The sequence below is a fragment of the Brassica oleracea genome, chromosome C4, assembly GCF_000695525.1.
Source record: "Brassica oleracea var. oleracea cultivar TO1000 chromosome C4, BOL, whole genome shotgun sequence".
NCBI classification, from domain to species: domain Eukaryota; kingdom Viridiplantae; phylum Streptophyta; class Magnoliopsida; order Brassicales; family Brassicaceae; genus Brassica; species Brassica oleracea.
Window position 1 is genome coordinate 50,935,629 of NC_027751.1, and position 15,278 is coordinate 50,950,906.

Sequence of the window (15,278 nt, forward strand, 5' to 3'; positions counted from 1 at the left end):
CTCTTTTTTGTACCAGCTACCATTGTTGTTGATGAAACACAGCTCTTCCTGACCTTCCAAACCTTCAACCTCATGGACAACAGGTGGATCTTCCTGCTTGGAGTTACCAACAAACTTCAGCTGCTCTTGGGTGGCTTTTTCAGCAATGAGTAGGTCGATCTTGTCTTCCAAAGCATTGATCTCTTTCCTCGTCTGCTTTTCATCACTCCGACTGCCTCTGTCGTGATCTGCACTGTAGACTGCATCACTCTTCACCATGTTGTCAACCAGCTCTTCTGCATCATCTTCAGTTCTTCCTAAGAAGAACCCATTGCTAGCTGTATCCAATTTGGCTTTGTACTTAGGAAGGGCACCTCTATAGAAGGTACTGAGCAAGCTCTCCTTAGAGAAACCATGATGTGGGCATTTGGTTTGATAGCCTTTGAATCTCTCCCAGGCTTCACTGAATCCTTCCAAGTTCTTCTGTTGGAAACTGGAGATCTCATTTCTCAGCTTAGCAGTTCTTGAGGATGAGAAGAATTTCTCCAAGAATGCTCTCTTGCACTCATCCCAAGTAGTGATGGATTCACTCGGTACAGTCTTCTCCCACTGGTGTGCCTTATCCCCCAAAGAGAAAGGGAATAGCTTGGGCTTGAAGGCGTCTTCGGACACTCCATTGGTTTTTGACAATCTGCAGTAGGTGTCAAACTTGTCCAAGTGATCAAAAGGGTCCTCTACAGGAAAGCCATGATACTTATTGTTCTCGATCACGTTGAGGAGTCCTGACTTGACCTCAAAGTTGTTGGCTACCACAGCCGGTGCTCGGATTCCTAGTCTATGACCAAGAATGTTGGGCCGGTCATAAGTACCAATGGGTCGAGCTCTGTGGGTGTTCTGGCCCTTGCCGTTGATCTGCCAAATCAATATCCAATCTCTGCAAGTGAGCATGTTGCTCTTCTTCTCTTCTCGCTTTAGCACACTCTCTCTCTAAAGCTCTGATATCTGCAACTCTTGGAACTAGGTTTGATGGACCCCTGCTCCTCAAGTTCATACACCTGAAAGTTAAAGGCACCTGAAAGTGAAAGGTAAGTGAAGAAGAAGAATCAGTAACAAAACAAAATAAAAATGACTTAGTCTCAAGCAAGTGACTAAATCTCAATGTTTAAATCTACTCAGAATTTGGCAACGGCGCCAATTTGATGTTAGGAGTTTTCAAGGCTCCTAAGACAAATGTTGTAGTATAGTGATTGTCGAACCAGTTCTGAGGGATATCAAAACACCGAGAATACAAGTACTCACTTAATCTAAGTGCAACCAATGATTTAGATGGGTTTTAAACAACTACTAATACTAGAAAGCAATTACAGAATGATACTTTCTTGACTAAGGGAAAAGAGAACTCATGGGCATAGGGATTAGACCTTGGGTGATCAAGTATCGAACTAAGGATGGCAAATGATCAATCAAACTATCAACCTTAAGCCTAGACACAATTCTAAGCAAGCTCTATGTCTAGATGAATGCTCATTTGCTAACATATCTCAAACATCAAATGTCTTTGGTTGAATAATATGAAAACAATCATTACTAACAAGTCTATTAGCTATCTTAGCATCTTTAACAACAAATGTCTTTGGCAAAGTATACTAAAAGCCTAGGAGAGTTGTCTCAGGCATTTCATCAAACACCTTTCGGGTGAGAAATGCCTATTGATCAACTTTTGAGTGGCCAACTCAGAAGATGCATTAGGAATACTCTACTAGCAAGGAACAAGAATGATCTACACTAAAACATCCTAGAACTAACCTAATCACCCTTAATCTCCCTAACCCATGAATTCAAAAAGGTGATTACTCAGATTAATCATGTAGAGAAATAGATAAGAAATCAACAAGAACACAAGATGAAAGCAATGAAATCTGAATCAAAAGAAGTTTTACTAGTTGTTCTCCAGTAAAGAGATCCTCTGCCTCCAATGGCTTACAAAAGTACTTAACTTTTTTTTTGGAAGTGCAAAACGTGCATAATGAAATGACCAAAAATCCCTTAGAAAACATGAGTTCGACAGGCAAATAGACGCGGAGCGACCTCAGCATATCGCTCCGACAAGTCGCTCCGGCCTTCGGGAGCTACCTCAGTGGGTCGCTCTGAGAGGTCGCTCCGGGCTTCGTTTTGTGTCGTCTCGCCATGGAAACGCGAGCGCCCTCGGAGCGTCGCTCTGAGAGGGGTGTCTCACGATAGAAACGCGAGCGACCTCTCCATGTCGCTCTGGCCAGGTCGCTCCGGAATGTGTGTCACAGCGACTTCACGGCGTCGCTCTGGTGAGGTCGCTCTGGTGCGCTACTCATCCGTTGATCGCTTTAAACACTTCTTTTGAGCTCCAAATGAACCCAAATGCCTCCAAGAACTCCATGTGGTACTCCAACACCTGATAAAGACTCATGTATGCAAAATGCAACCTATACGTGGCTAAATCCTAGTCTATATGATCAAAATGCACATGAGTGAATGGATAAGACAATGGAAATATGCAAGAAATCAATAAACTACGTATAACTTGAAATACAACTAACATAAAGTTTTGTGAACTGCAATTAGATGTGATGGGTAGAGATCCTCAACCAGCACCAGCATGTGTAAAAATTGAAGAATCATTCAACAATTAAACCACAAATTAGTTAAAACTATCTAAATCGAGTGGTGAAACATTTAGATATACAGAGAAAACTTTGTTGATCGACATATTTCACAACAACAAAGGTACACATATACAGAGAAAACATTGACTATTCTACTTTTCTGAAGCTTTTTGTTCCAATTATTTATTCCTTTCCACTTTGAAAATAACCGCTTTTGTTAAGCAATGTATTTGAAGAGTGTAATAGATCGTCCAGTAGATTAGAGAATGAAATATTTATTGCTAGGGAAAAATATTATTCAACTTCATACCGTTTATGGACCTAGGGGTGGGCGTTCGGGTACTCATTCGGGTTCGTTCAGATCTATTCGGATTTCGGGTTTTCGGGTTTAAAGATTTCAGCCCCATTCGGGTAATTCTAAATTTTGGTTCGGGTTCGGTTCGGATCTTTGCGGATTCGGTTCGGGTTCGGATAGCCCATTTAAATTATTTTTAAAATTTTAATATTCATTATATGCTTAAAATTTTCCAAAATGTATAAAACAAAACAATATATTACGTATAAATTTGTATAATATATGTCAAAATACCTAAATTAACATATAAATTGGTTTGATTTGAATATTTAGATAGAAAATCAATAGATATTTCAAGTATTTTGGTGTTTTGAATATATTTTAGCTATTTTAGATATTTATTTTTAACTATATATATATATATATTCAAATATTTTAGACAACTTAAAAGTATCTTATATATTTTGAATGTTTCTAATATATATTAAATCTAAAACTAAGTAATATATTTATGTATATAGATCTATTTCGGTTACATTCAGGTACCCAAGATACTTCAAATCAGATCGGGTTCGGTTTCGGTTCTTTAGATACCAAAATTTTGAATCCGTTCGGATATTTAATCAATTTTGGTTCCGGTTCGGTACTACTTTTTCGGATCGGGTTCGGTTCGGTAGTTCGGATCCAGGTTTTTTGCCCAGCCCTATATGGACCCATGTGATAAATATATATATATATATTCGCAATTCTAACAAATTGGACAATGTGGTTCTCTTTTTCATCACATATTCCACACTAACCAATCCTACTCACATTCTTCACTCTTCTTCTCCAACTTCTAAACCCTATCAATGCATCACCATCCCCACCCATAACGGCTCTTTACGCCTTCGGCGACTCCACGGTGGATTCCGGCAACAACAACTACATCCCCACTCTTTTTCAAAGCAACCATCCACCTTACGGCAGATCTTTCCCGGCTAAACTCTCCACCGGAAGATTCTCAGATGGAAAACTCGCCACCGACTTCATAGCCTCCTCTCTATATAGGTCTCAAACCCACTTTACCAGCTTACCTCAACCCTTCAGTCAAACCCGTTGACCTTTTGACCGGCGTTAGCTTTGCCTCGACAGAAGGTGGTTTAGATGACGGGACTGCAATGATGTCGTTGACTTTGACCATGGACAAGCAATGGAGTTACTTTGAGGAGGCGGTACGTAAGATGAAGAGCTTGGTTGGAGATTCTGAAACTAATCGGGTGATTAAGAATGCTTTGTTTGTGATTAGTGCGGGGACTAATGATATGATCTATAATGTTTATGATCATGTTCTTGGGAGGTTTATCTCTGTTTCGGATTATCAAGATTATACTCAGCAAAATCGAAGCGTTTATCCAGGTTTAGCTGCGTTCAACTTTTAAGTTTTAATTTTTTTTAGATTATAGACTAATTATCATAGGAAAATAAGTAAATAACCACATAAACTAATCTATATACAATTATGCATATTATTAAAAAAGAAAAAGAAATGTCCTAGTCGCATGGTTCCCAATACATTAAACTACTTAAACATATCCAATTTCATTCTATTTTCCATTTTAAAATATAGTTTAAAATAAAAATGCTACAAAATTATTCTATTTTTCAGTCTATAATAGAAATAAAAATAAGTTTACTCTATATATAGAGTAAATTGTTTATTTTTTATTCATTACTCTATGTTTCACTTTAAAATAGAGTATTATTAGAATATAATTTAATTTTACTATAGAATTACTCTATTTTAAAATAAAAAATAGAAAATCATTAGAGATGGTTTCAGGGGTTAAGAGTTTTAATACCCACTAGATCCTGATCCGCGCGCCAGCGCGGATATGAATTTTCAGTTTTTAATTATTTATTTTATTAAATGATGTATTTGTAAAATTCATTCATATTATATTCATTAAGTAAATATTTTTTTTTTGCATCTTAAACTATCTATTTTTTTACGAATGTGTGATTTCATATAAAAAATATAAAAAAATGAGTATACATAGTTAATTAGATAATTGTAAAAACATAAGTTTTTCTTTCGTTTGCGATATCGTATAAATAATGATCCGTCCAGTTAACAAAAATCATGATTTTTTTATGTGTAATTTTTTTTTATTTTGACCATTTCCTTAAAAATATATTAAATTTTGCATATTTTAATTAGAATATTTTTAATATCTTTACCTTTTTATTTGAAATGCAACTCAATATTTTTTAAAAAAATTATAACAAAATATTAAAAAAATATTTTTAGAATTTTTTTGAAAAATATGAAAACTAAATTTTAAATTAAAATTATCCTAAATGATAAGTTTTGATGTAAACGAAAACTCAAATTATGTCAAAAATAATTATATTCAATGATAATAACAATTTAAATTGATTATTTTTAAAAAAATACATTTACAAAAAAATTGTTTGAAAGAAAATTTATTTATCTTTCAAATATAAAATGAAAATATTATAATTAAATAATAAAAAATATAAATAAAAACCATAAATTTAGCAAATGACAACTGAGTTATATTATGCTAAAATTTTATTTCTAACAATTTAGCAAATGACAAATGAGTTATGAGCAAATAATACCATATAATTTTTAAAAACATAGCCATTCTTAATTTTTTTTTTGAATAAATAAATATTTTTTAATTTAATCAACTGAAAATAATATCCGTACAATTGTGTGAGTCAAATTCTAGTTTTATTGATGCATGTTATATATTAGTATTGTATGTTTTAGGTAACATTTTAATGATGCACGTTTTTAAAATCTCCATTATTAAAATTATGCACGTATGGATAACTCATGAGTTTTTTTTGTTGATTAAATGACATTATGTCCAAATTTATTTAAGGATATTTCGTTAAGGTAAATGAAAAAGACAAATAATAAAATAGGAAGTTTAAATTCATTTAAGCATATTTTATTAATGTAACTGAAAAGACAAATAATAAATTAGGCAGTTTTATTCTTTTTAAGATATTTCATAAATACAACTGAAAATGACAAAAAAAAAATAGGAAATTTAATTAATGAAGTAAGAACATTTTCAAATGAGTACTTCTCTTCTAACAATATAGATACGGCTCCACATATTCTTCTAATCCAACAATCATATACACTTTTTATTATTCTTATTTTTGGACAAGTATTTAATAATGGAAAGTTTCCAGTATATATTATAGTATTCATTATGTACCGCTAAATCCTAAATAGTGTTGTCCGTTTCAGTATTTCCCTCTTTCGTTTGAACGTTTATTTTTAAGACAAAACTTATGGTGAACCTTTAAATTCACTCACATTTTAAAACCAATAAAAGCGACACATAAATTATTAATTAAAAAACATTAATTTAAATAAAAAATAGCTACAAAAAATAAAAACGCTAATTTTAACGACGTTAACACTTCCAGCAAAACTCTAAATCCTAAATCTTAAATTCTAAACCCTATATCCTAAATTCTAAATCCAAATTCAAACCCTTAAACCCAAACCCTATACCCTAAACCCAAATTATATACCTTAAACCCAAAAGATACACTATAAACCTAAATCATATACCCTAAACCCAAGTCTTAGACCATAAATCCAAAGTGTCCCTCGCATCCTCATCATCGGATCTGCACGGAAAATCAAAACGCTGATTCTCAGCTATATAATCAAAAGCTACAGAAGCTAAACTTCCGTCTAAGTCAGAGGCTTTCAGGCTCCAAAATTCTTTACCTTGACATCTACACTCCATTAATAGACATGATCAAACATCCTCATAGCTATGGTAACTTTTTTTTTTTTTTTTTTTTTTTTGAAACAGATATGTATCTAATCTATGTTTTATTATACACAAATTTTGGTAGTAGTTGTGTGATTTTTTTTTCCAATTTGGTTATTTTGGTATAATTAATGTAGGACTGGAAGAAACATTGGTAGGATGTTGCGGGACGGGGCTGCTTGAGGCAGGACCTCTATGCAAGCCATTGTCTCGGACTTGCGAGGATGTTTCAAAGTACATGTTCTTTGATTCTGTGCATCCATCACAGAAGGCTTACTCTGTCATAGCTACTTACGCCTTTAAAAAGTTGTTTCCTCTTCTTTAATTAATTTATTTTTCTCATTTGCGGGTTTACTGTTGTAATTAAATGGACATCATCAAACACCGTCTCCACATTATTCTTATCCAGCTATATGTCTAACTGACAATATAACCTTTATTTTGGTGAAATATTATGGCTATGCCGCAAATGCATTTTGACTCTGAAAATCGATATGGATAATGTAACCATTGTAAACTCTAAAATCAATTATATAATTTTGAAAAATTATTATAAAATTCTATGAGAAAAAACACTAACACCAAAGGCAAAAATCACTATAAGAAAACGTCTCATATATAGCATGAGGAAAACACTATTGAAAGATAGCACAGCGTTATGGCGAACGTTGTATTTTTCCCCGCAATCTTTTCTCGGACACTTTAGATAGCGTCTTTTTGTGTGCTATTTTAATGTATTATTTCAATAGCGTTTATTAGTTATGCAATTGTAATACTTATGATAACATAGAATAAATGTTGTTATAGCTTTAATAAAAATTAAAAAAAAATACCATTAAAAATATTTAAAAAATTTGTATATTAAAATGGGTTATATGACTAGTATATTAAACTAAAATCAAACTAAACCAAATTTTTGAAAAAGTTAAAGCTACAACTAAAATATCTGAACTTAAAGTTCTATCTCCTAGTGCCGCACCACACTACAACTCGCATCTCCACAGCACAACGTCTTGTCTCCTCTGTCGTCAAGCTTCTCGCACCAGACTTATAAAGGGAAAATGATGTTAAGCAGAGAGCCATGGAGAGTGATCCTGACAGGGACTCATTGTGGAAGAGTTGTTATACTCCACGTAATCATGATCACCATTTTCTGGTTTAGATAAAGAACAAAGCAATTAAGACTTTCCAAAGCATTATGATCTCTGTAACTATATGCTGTGATGTTAAGATTTACCATTAGTGGTGATTCCATCACGTGTCTTCGGTGATTGAACCTCCACGCCTCCGAGCTTTACCGAACTCATCCACATCGCCTCCGAGCTTCACCAAGTAGTACATCCCAATTCAAATAGAAAACACCACCTAACAAAATACACAAACACACAATATGAAAGCAAAAACTAGAATTTGAACTTAGTAATTTGGCCAAAAGATACATCTTGAAGTTTGTCAACTGCTTCATCAATTCCTGCAACATCACAAAATTCATCAACCGCATATGTATTCTCTCTGTCTCATCTGTCCTCCTTATTATTCAATCAACACAAAGCATAAACAATTAGAGCTCAAACAAGGAAGGAAAAAAAGAAGCATAAGAATCTAAACAAGAAGAGCCATAATCATGACAACTCGTGTGATCTCCTCCACATCACTCCATCATCTGCTTCTTGCTGTGGCAGTGTGGCTGTTGGTGGAGCTGTGGTTCCAGTTGTGTAGTGTATCATCAAACAAATTGTGCTGTGAGAATTAGTAGGAACAAGTCAAGAAAATTTAACACAAATGAAACAAGCCATTAACACAAGTGTTCTCAATTGACATGTATTTTGAAGTATGAGAAGGAACCATACCAAAAGACTGAAAATGATTTCACCGTGTTCCTCGCAAATCTCAAAGCAGCCACGTCTTGGTTGTTACAGCAAACCCAAAAAAAGAAAGAAAAGAATTAGCTAAGGAAAAACATACATGTCAACTATAATGTGACGACAATCATGATTCATGAACATCTAGAAATTATGGAAATATAGGCACGTGCAGTCAAAAGATTTACTACCTTCTCAGCATTCAGAGTCACTAAGATCCAGGAACAGCTTCCTCCAGGCCTTTCTTCCCCTGGTTTGCTTCAAGAAAACAATAAGAATCAAGAAATAAAACCATCAAAGTAGACATTTTAAGTGTAGAATTCTGAGATTGACATGGATATATGACTCCTGAGATTGATGGTAGAGAGCCAAAAGTATCCAAAAAGTACCAAATATTTCAATGAATGACTAAACAAGATTTAGTTTTCTGCAATAAAGTTCTAAAGAAGATGAAGAAGCTTATTTTCATGTACATACCTGCGAGTAAACAGTAGGATATCAAGAAATAAAACCATCAAAGTAGACATTTTAAGTGTAGAATTCTGAGATTGACATGGATATATGACTCCTGAGATTGATGGTAGAGAGCCAAAAGTATCCAAACTCTTTGTTCAAGCTGTTGGGTGTACAGTGGTAGCCTTTCCACCACCATGGAATTAATCCTCTTTAACTTTCTCCACGAAGGCCATTGGAATATGCTTCCCAACAGATTCAATAGCAACAACACAAAGACAACACAAGAAGATCAATATCGTTTTAAAAACGGAAAGATAAACCCCCAAATTTTGAAAACCTAAAAAATTAAATTTGGTTTCATTACCTTTTTGAATTTCCTGGTCTTCTTCTCTACATTAACCAGTTTCATCTTCAAATCTATACGAACAGACATGTAAAATTTTGATATATCAAAGCAATTTTGAAGATACAGAGCATCCATAGGGAATAAGAGATACTTGAAGAGACACCACAAGAGCGCCACTAGAGACTACTACCTCGTAACATATCTGTACCGGCTAGGGTTTTCAGTTTTGAATCAGCGGCTCAGGTTCTGGATCGGAGAATTTCTCTGGTGGCTTTCTCTTGGTCCAATGTAACCGCGCAGAGCTCACCAAAGGGAGAAACCAAAAGCTCGCGTGGGACTTCGACGAAGATTGAAATCTTCTCTCTTATCTCTTATCTCTTCTCTCTTCACTCTTTTCTCTTTTCTCTTCTCTCTTCTCTCTTCCCTCTTCTGTATCTGCGTTAGGTGGTCAGTTTAGAACCCTAAATCTAGAGAGCGAGAATGAAAGAGCAGAAGATAAAAGAAGAACATAATTTCTTTTGTTCTTAAACACTTTTCTATTTTTTATGTAAGTCACGCGGGACTTGAAATTTTTTAGCCCGCTTCACCAATTCATAGCGTTTTTAATATATATTTAGAAGCGCCAATCACTAAAAATTGTTCGCGTTAATATATAGATAGCTTTGTAATTTGAAAACGCTATGTTAAATTACGGGTCATGCCAAACATAGTATTCACATACAAAACACTATCTTCTTATGCTATCTTTAACCAATGATTTTAACGTTACAAATATGTTGACTTAACAGTATATGTGTAATATATATTGGTCAATTATTAAGGCTTAGGAAGAATATTATACAACAAAGACACATGTAGGTATACACAAAACAACAAAAATCTTCCATAGTTTTGATTCCCTGAAAAATATGTAAATATTCTCAAATATAGAATACAATATGGCCAAATCTTATTCAAGGCCCGAGATGATAAGAAAACGATTATATGCGAATTACAAATAATTTGTTGCCTATCGAGGAGATCAAGAACATCTCTCTGTCAAGTACATCTGTCTTCTTGTCTTTCTCCCCAAACTTTTCTTAAAGAAAGTCTTATGAGAGAAGAAACAAAGTTTGTATGCAGCAATAGATCCAGGTTATCTTGGATCTCATTTTGAATTCACATTTTGACCAAAAAAAAAGAAACAAAGTTTGTAAAAAACGGTTTCATTCTAATATTAAAAGAGTGCATGGTATTGTCAGAAATCATTACAAGAGTGATGCCAAATTAGAAATGGACTTTAACGTTAATGTGATTACTTTGGTTGTAACATTGACAAATTTGGCTCATGCTCTAATGCAAATAGAGATGGACGATTTCATGTATAATCTCACTGATTTTACGTTGATGTAAATATTTCCCCACATGATCTCCTTCTTAGGGAACAAAATATTGGCTTAGGATACTTGTTGTGTGAGAGTGAGTGAAAACGGGAACTACACATACATTTGCAACGTCTCACAACAAGACACAACCAAGGCAACGTGCAATGTCTTGTAACTCTGAAAACCGTATAACTCGCTAATCTATTTCTTGGATACTACTATTCAGAATAAAAAAATTTCTGCTCACAATTCGATCACAAACATTTATATTTAACAAGCATATAACATCTTGAAAAAATATGTGGAAAAAAGGACAAATAACGTTTAAAAATGTCTCTATTATTACCTTAGTTATGGGTCTTGTCACAAGTATGCAACGAATGATAAACCACAAAGAACCGTCTTCCATCAACAAGTACCTCAACATCTCACTTAGAATATACGTATATATATGTTGCAGTATATATTCATAAAGTGAGATCAAGGGGACTTGCAAAGACCGAAATCTTTCTCTTTTTATGATCATTTTGATCTTCTTTCCTAATGGCTCGACCATGCTGTGATAAACTCGATGAAGATAATGAAAGAGACAACCGCTTGCTATCTTCATGCTCTTTTTCTCCCTCTTCCAACAAGCATTCTCCAAGATTGTTGTGTGTAGGAGGTACCTTAAGGGACAAGCATAGATCCAAATCTTGGTTCGACTTATTGTAGTCACCAGATAATAACAATCTTTTCCTCTTCAAGTCATTCTCCGTTTCTTCTCCCACTCGAGGATTGTCACTTTGATGAAAGTTCAATGTCACAGCAGTATGATCTTGTCGTTTTGATGGCATCGAAGGATTAGGATTGGAGGGGAAGCTCTGTCCCCATGATTTGTTAAACGTCTTCATACCTTCAAGAAAACTACTATGACTTCTTGGAACAGCTTCACCTATACCATTGCTGGCATGAGCCGCTTCACGAGAATTGGTTCGAAACGAAATAGTTTTATTCTTATCATCAAGAATACTATTGCTAACTCCAAGAAATCTCTCGCCAAGCTGTGAGCTAAACAGTGTTTGTCTTGTTCTTGTATTGTCTCGTGCCGTTAAGCCTCTCCAAGGGCTACGGTAGACCTGTCGTCTATGGTCGATCCACGAACCGCCACCGTATCTGCTAAACCAAGTTATATAAACATTAACTTTAACATATATGTAGATAGAAGTTATAAGCCAAAGATTTTGTAAATACCCTAAACTAGTAGAAGGCCCTTGATCAAAACTTTGTAGCATTGGAAGTTGGCTAAGGTTGTAAGTGTAACCAGCTCCGTGTTCAAAAGAAAATCCCTGATCTCCTGAAGTAATAATAAGAAGAAAATAAACCAACATCTTTCCAATTTCAGTTTTAATATTTACGATCAAATTCCACAGAAACCCTAATTCATTACCTAAAAGAAGTAAATTACCTTGATTTAGGTCATCGGTCTTCTTGCTTCTGTACATCTACGTAAAAATAAAATAAAAATAAAGGTGGAAATATGCAGTTTTAGATGGAATTCTAGATGATGTATATAGATATAAAATATATGTGTATATGTTTGCAAACCTGAAGATGGCTCTTGACATGGGCAATACTTAGCCCCTTGACGTTCATCAACTGAAGAACAAGCTTCGGTGTTGCTCCTGCTCCACCAAAATCATTCAAAGAAAAAATGAAATAAATATCAACAAGAAACCCTTAAAACTGTAGATCTTTCATATATATAAATATGCAATGATCTTAAATATTGATTCAAATATAGAACTGAAACTCAACTATCTGGTCCACCCAATCTCTCCACAGCTTGAAGAAAGCAGAGATGGAGCTCAGGTGTCCATCGCAGCCTTGGAGTCTTTGAGCGGTTGTATGGCCTCACAGATCCACCTTTTTTCTTGATCTGATCATTATTATTATGATGATGTTGACTCCCACTCTCTTCCACATAGCTATTGCTAGATGGGCTCTGATCTGCTGATCTCTCTTCTTCATCCTCCTCTTCTTCTTCTTCCTCTTCTTCATCTTTGTCGTCGTCTTCCTTCGTGGTGGTTGCTTTGAAGTTGTTAGATGGACAAGTTTTGGAGTTTTCAGAACTTTGGCTGCTTGGTGTCATCTTGGTCTCTAGCTCTTTGGCTGCTTTTGTGTTGCTTGTTTTGGGGTTTGAACCTTTTTGGTCTACCTTGGGGTTTTGTGGACAAAGTTCAATCAAAGGTCACACACTAACACATATATGTGTTAGAAATTTAAGGTGAAGACTTTTGAAGGTCTATGTGTATGACTTTTTGGATGCTCTTGTATCCATCATTCCATTTTTTTCCCTCTGGCGTCTCTCTCTCCAACTCTACGTATGTATGGAAATATATGTATATGATGACAACGGATATTCTAAATTCTATTTTAACATATAGTTTTTCTTCACAATAATGGTTTTCTATATTTTTATACATCTTAGGGAAAGATAGATCTAGTTTTACACCTCATGACAAAAAGGGTCCTTTAACTTCTATTAAACATTAACTGTGCCACTTCAGTCATAAAATAATATTTTAAAATCAAAATTTACAGATAATAATTTAAACTCGAAACTATTAAAGAAATAACTATACCACCCCCGATGTGTTTAATTTACAAACAATAATTATTAAGTCAGTTCCTTCAATTTCAAATCTCGTGACAGGGAAGTGAAAAGAAACTGAGTAGATATAATTTCTTTAAATATTCACACTGTTTTCATTTCCGTGGTAAACATTAAAATCTTTTTCCTAAAATAGAGATCTATTTTAATCCGGGGTAAAATAGAGACCAACCTGTTCGTAATACCATTTAGCGACGCAAATCTAGGGTTTATAATTTTTTGTTTAAAAACCAGTTGCCAATGAATTGAGTTACATATGCTTTCATATGATTTAATATTTTTGTCCCAGTCGAACTAGCTTTTGCAATATAGGAAGAAGGAAACATTGATGAGGCATACACATTAGTTAGATAAATGAAATTTCTTCCATATAATATCGTTACAACTCATAAATTAAATTGACTAAAAAGCAAAGAAATAAATAAAAGGGGATGGTTAGGGGGATGGGCTCGTGACTTCAAAGCCAAAGCTGTGAAGCAGAAAAAGAAGAAACCCAAAAGCATAAGTTCTTTGTGTGTGTGAGAGAGAGATAGGAAAGAGAGAGAGGAATCAGACAGAAGTTAAAAGGTGCTCGGCTGGGCTGTCTTCACTGAGAGACACGAGAAGAAAATATTGCTACTTGTTTCTGTCACCAACGACAATCACGGATTTGTCTCCATCTCCACAACTCTTACTATTTCATATTATCTATAATTATCTACACATGCATGCATCTCTGTCTCTATACATGCAAAATGTACATCTCTCTTTTCCATATGTAACCCAAATAAGTTTATTTTTATTTTATTAGAATATTGAACATCACAGTTTAAGCTGATAAATCACATGAATTCTCCCGTATCACAGAATTGAACTTTAGATTTAAACGAGCAATTATGTACGTAGACACACAAGCAGCCAATTGATTTAGTTTAGCATTCAGGGGTGAGTTCCTAGTAAATAATAAATACAAAACTATAGATGTCTAAATAGTATCCAACGAAAGTATAGATTTCATATAAACATTAAGAAAAATGAACGTTAAGCTTAAGAACTCGAATCTTCAATTAATTTAAATTTTACTTGATTTATATTTTTAAGTAAAATATATAGAATACGTTTTTTTGTTTTTATTACATTTGACATTTCTTTTTTCTTTGTAACAATTATTTTATACAAAAATAGTTAACTACGAATACTGGTCTCGTTCCATAATCAAGAAATGAAGAAATAAACCAAACGTTAAAATGATGTATAAATATGTGCAGTTAGGTATTCTCAGATCATTTGTATAATAAAATAGTATGAAATTGTAATATATTATACTCAATTGTATATATATTCTCTAACGAAATCAGAAGAACTTTTCGTGTAAACGACATGCAAGTACCGTGTCAAATTTCATGAATGGTGACCAGATATAATACAGAAGTCATCGGTCAAATAAATTAGGTATATGGCATTTCTTTCATTTTTCAAAATCTTTTTTCTTAGAAGCCCAATGTCCAGCCGTAATCGTAATCGTATCTTTCGTCGTAATTATTAATTCTTAGTAAGAATTAAAATTGTCCTATTTAGGTATTATAGGCTCGACATATAATTATTTACGTATGAATAACGTTCTTCATATCTACCCTATGCAATCCTAGCTACATCCATCCTCAGGCAACCCATGAGCAATTAAACGACCCAACAAATACCAAATGCTAATAATATCAATTACGGCTATAATATAAAGTTATAACTTAGAAAAAAAGACTTATAAGCCGTTGAATGTTGACCAATACACTAATCCATTCTCCTCGATACATATAGCGTTGATCAAAGTCGTCGTGTTTTGTGTTTTATATATGGAATCTCTCAACCTTTTCAATTTTCGGACCCTATGATAAATTA

The 15,278-nt window shown here is 34.0% G+C and overlaps 1 protein-coding gene and 1 pseudogene across 2 annotated transcripts; one reads left to right on the forward strand and one right to left on the reverse strand.

The window, feature by feature from the left end:
- The first annotated feature begins 3,715 nt into the window (after positions 1 to 3,715).
- On the forward strand, positions 3,716 to 7,161 carry LOC106339178 (annotated as a pseudogene).
- A 3,838-nt stretch (positions 7,162 to 10,999) lies between these two features.
- LOC106339633 lies at positions 11,000 to 13,108 on the reverse strand. 2 transcript variants are annotated; one of them, XM_013778479.1, is made up of 5 exons: positions 12,548 to 13,108; positions 12,338 to 12,414; positions 12,198 to 12,234; positions 11,984 to 12,086; positions 11,000 to 11,905 (listed from the first exon to the last, which is right to left on the reverse strand). In XM_013778479.1, the coding sequence occupies exons 1-5, from the start codon at positions 12,879 to 12,881 to the stop codon at positions 11,218 to 11,220; spliced, it is 1,239 nt and encodes a 412-aa protein (XP_013633933.1). In that variant the 5' UTR covers positions 12,882 to 13,108; the 3' UTR covers positions 11,000 to 11,217. The 2 variants fall into 2 exon arrangements, with proteins under 2 accessions (XP_013633933.1, XP_013633932.1); XM_013778478.1 differs by having other exon boundaries at positions 11,000 to 11,908.
- Positions 13,109 to 15,278: the final 2,170 nt, after the last annotated feature.

What these genes read in the sequence shown, in the direction of transcription:
- LOC106339633 (XM_013778478.1), bottom strand. Translation starts at nt 12,881, where the DNA reads ATGACACCAAGCAGCCAAAGTTCTGAAAACTCCAAAACTTGTCCATCT. An exon ending in GAGATTGGGTGGACCAGATA is followed by an intron (nt 12,415 to 12,547) that starts GTTGAGTTTCAG and finishes TTGGTGGAGCAG; the next exon opens with GAGCAACACCGAAGCTTGTT. An exon ending in ATGTCAAGAGCCATCTTCAG is followed by an intron (nt 12,235 to 12,337) that starts GTTTGCAAACAT and finishes ATTTTTACGTAG; the next exon opens with ATGTACAGAAGCAAGAAGAC.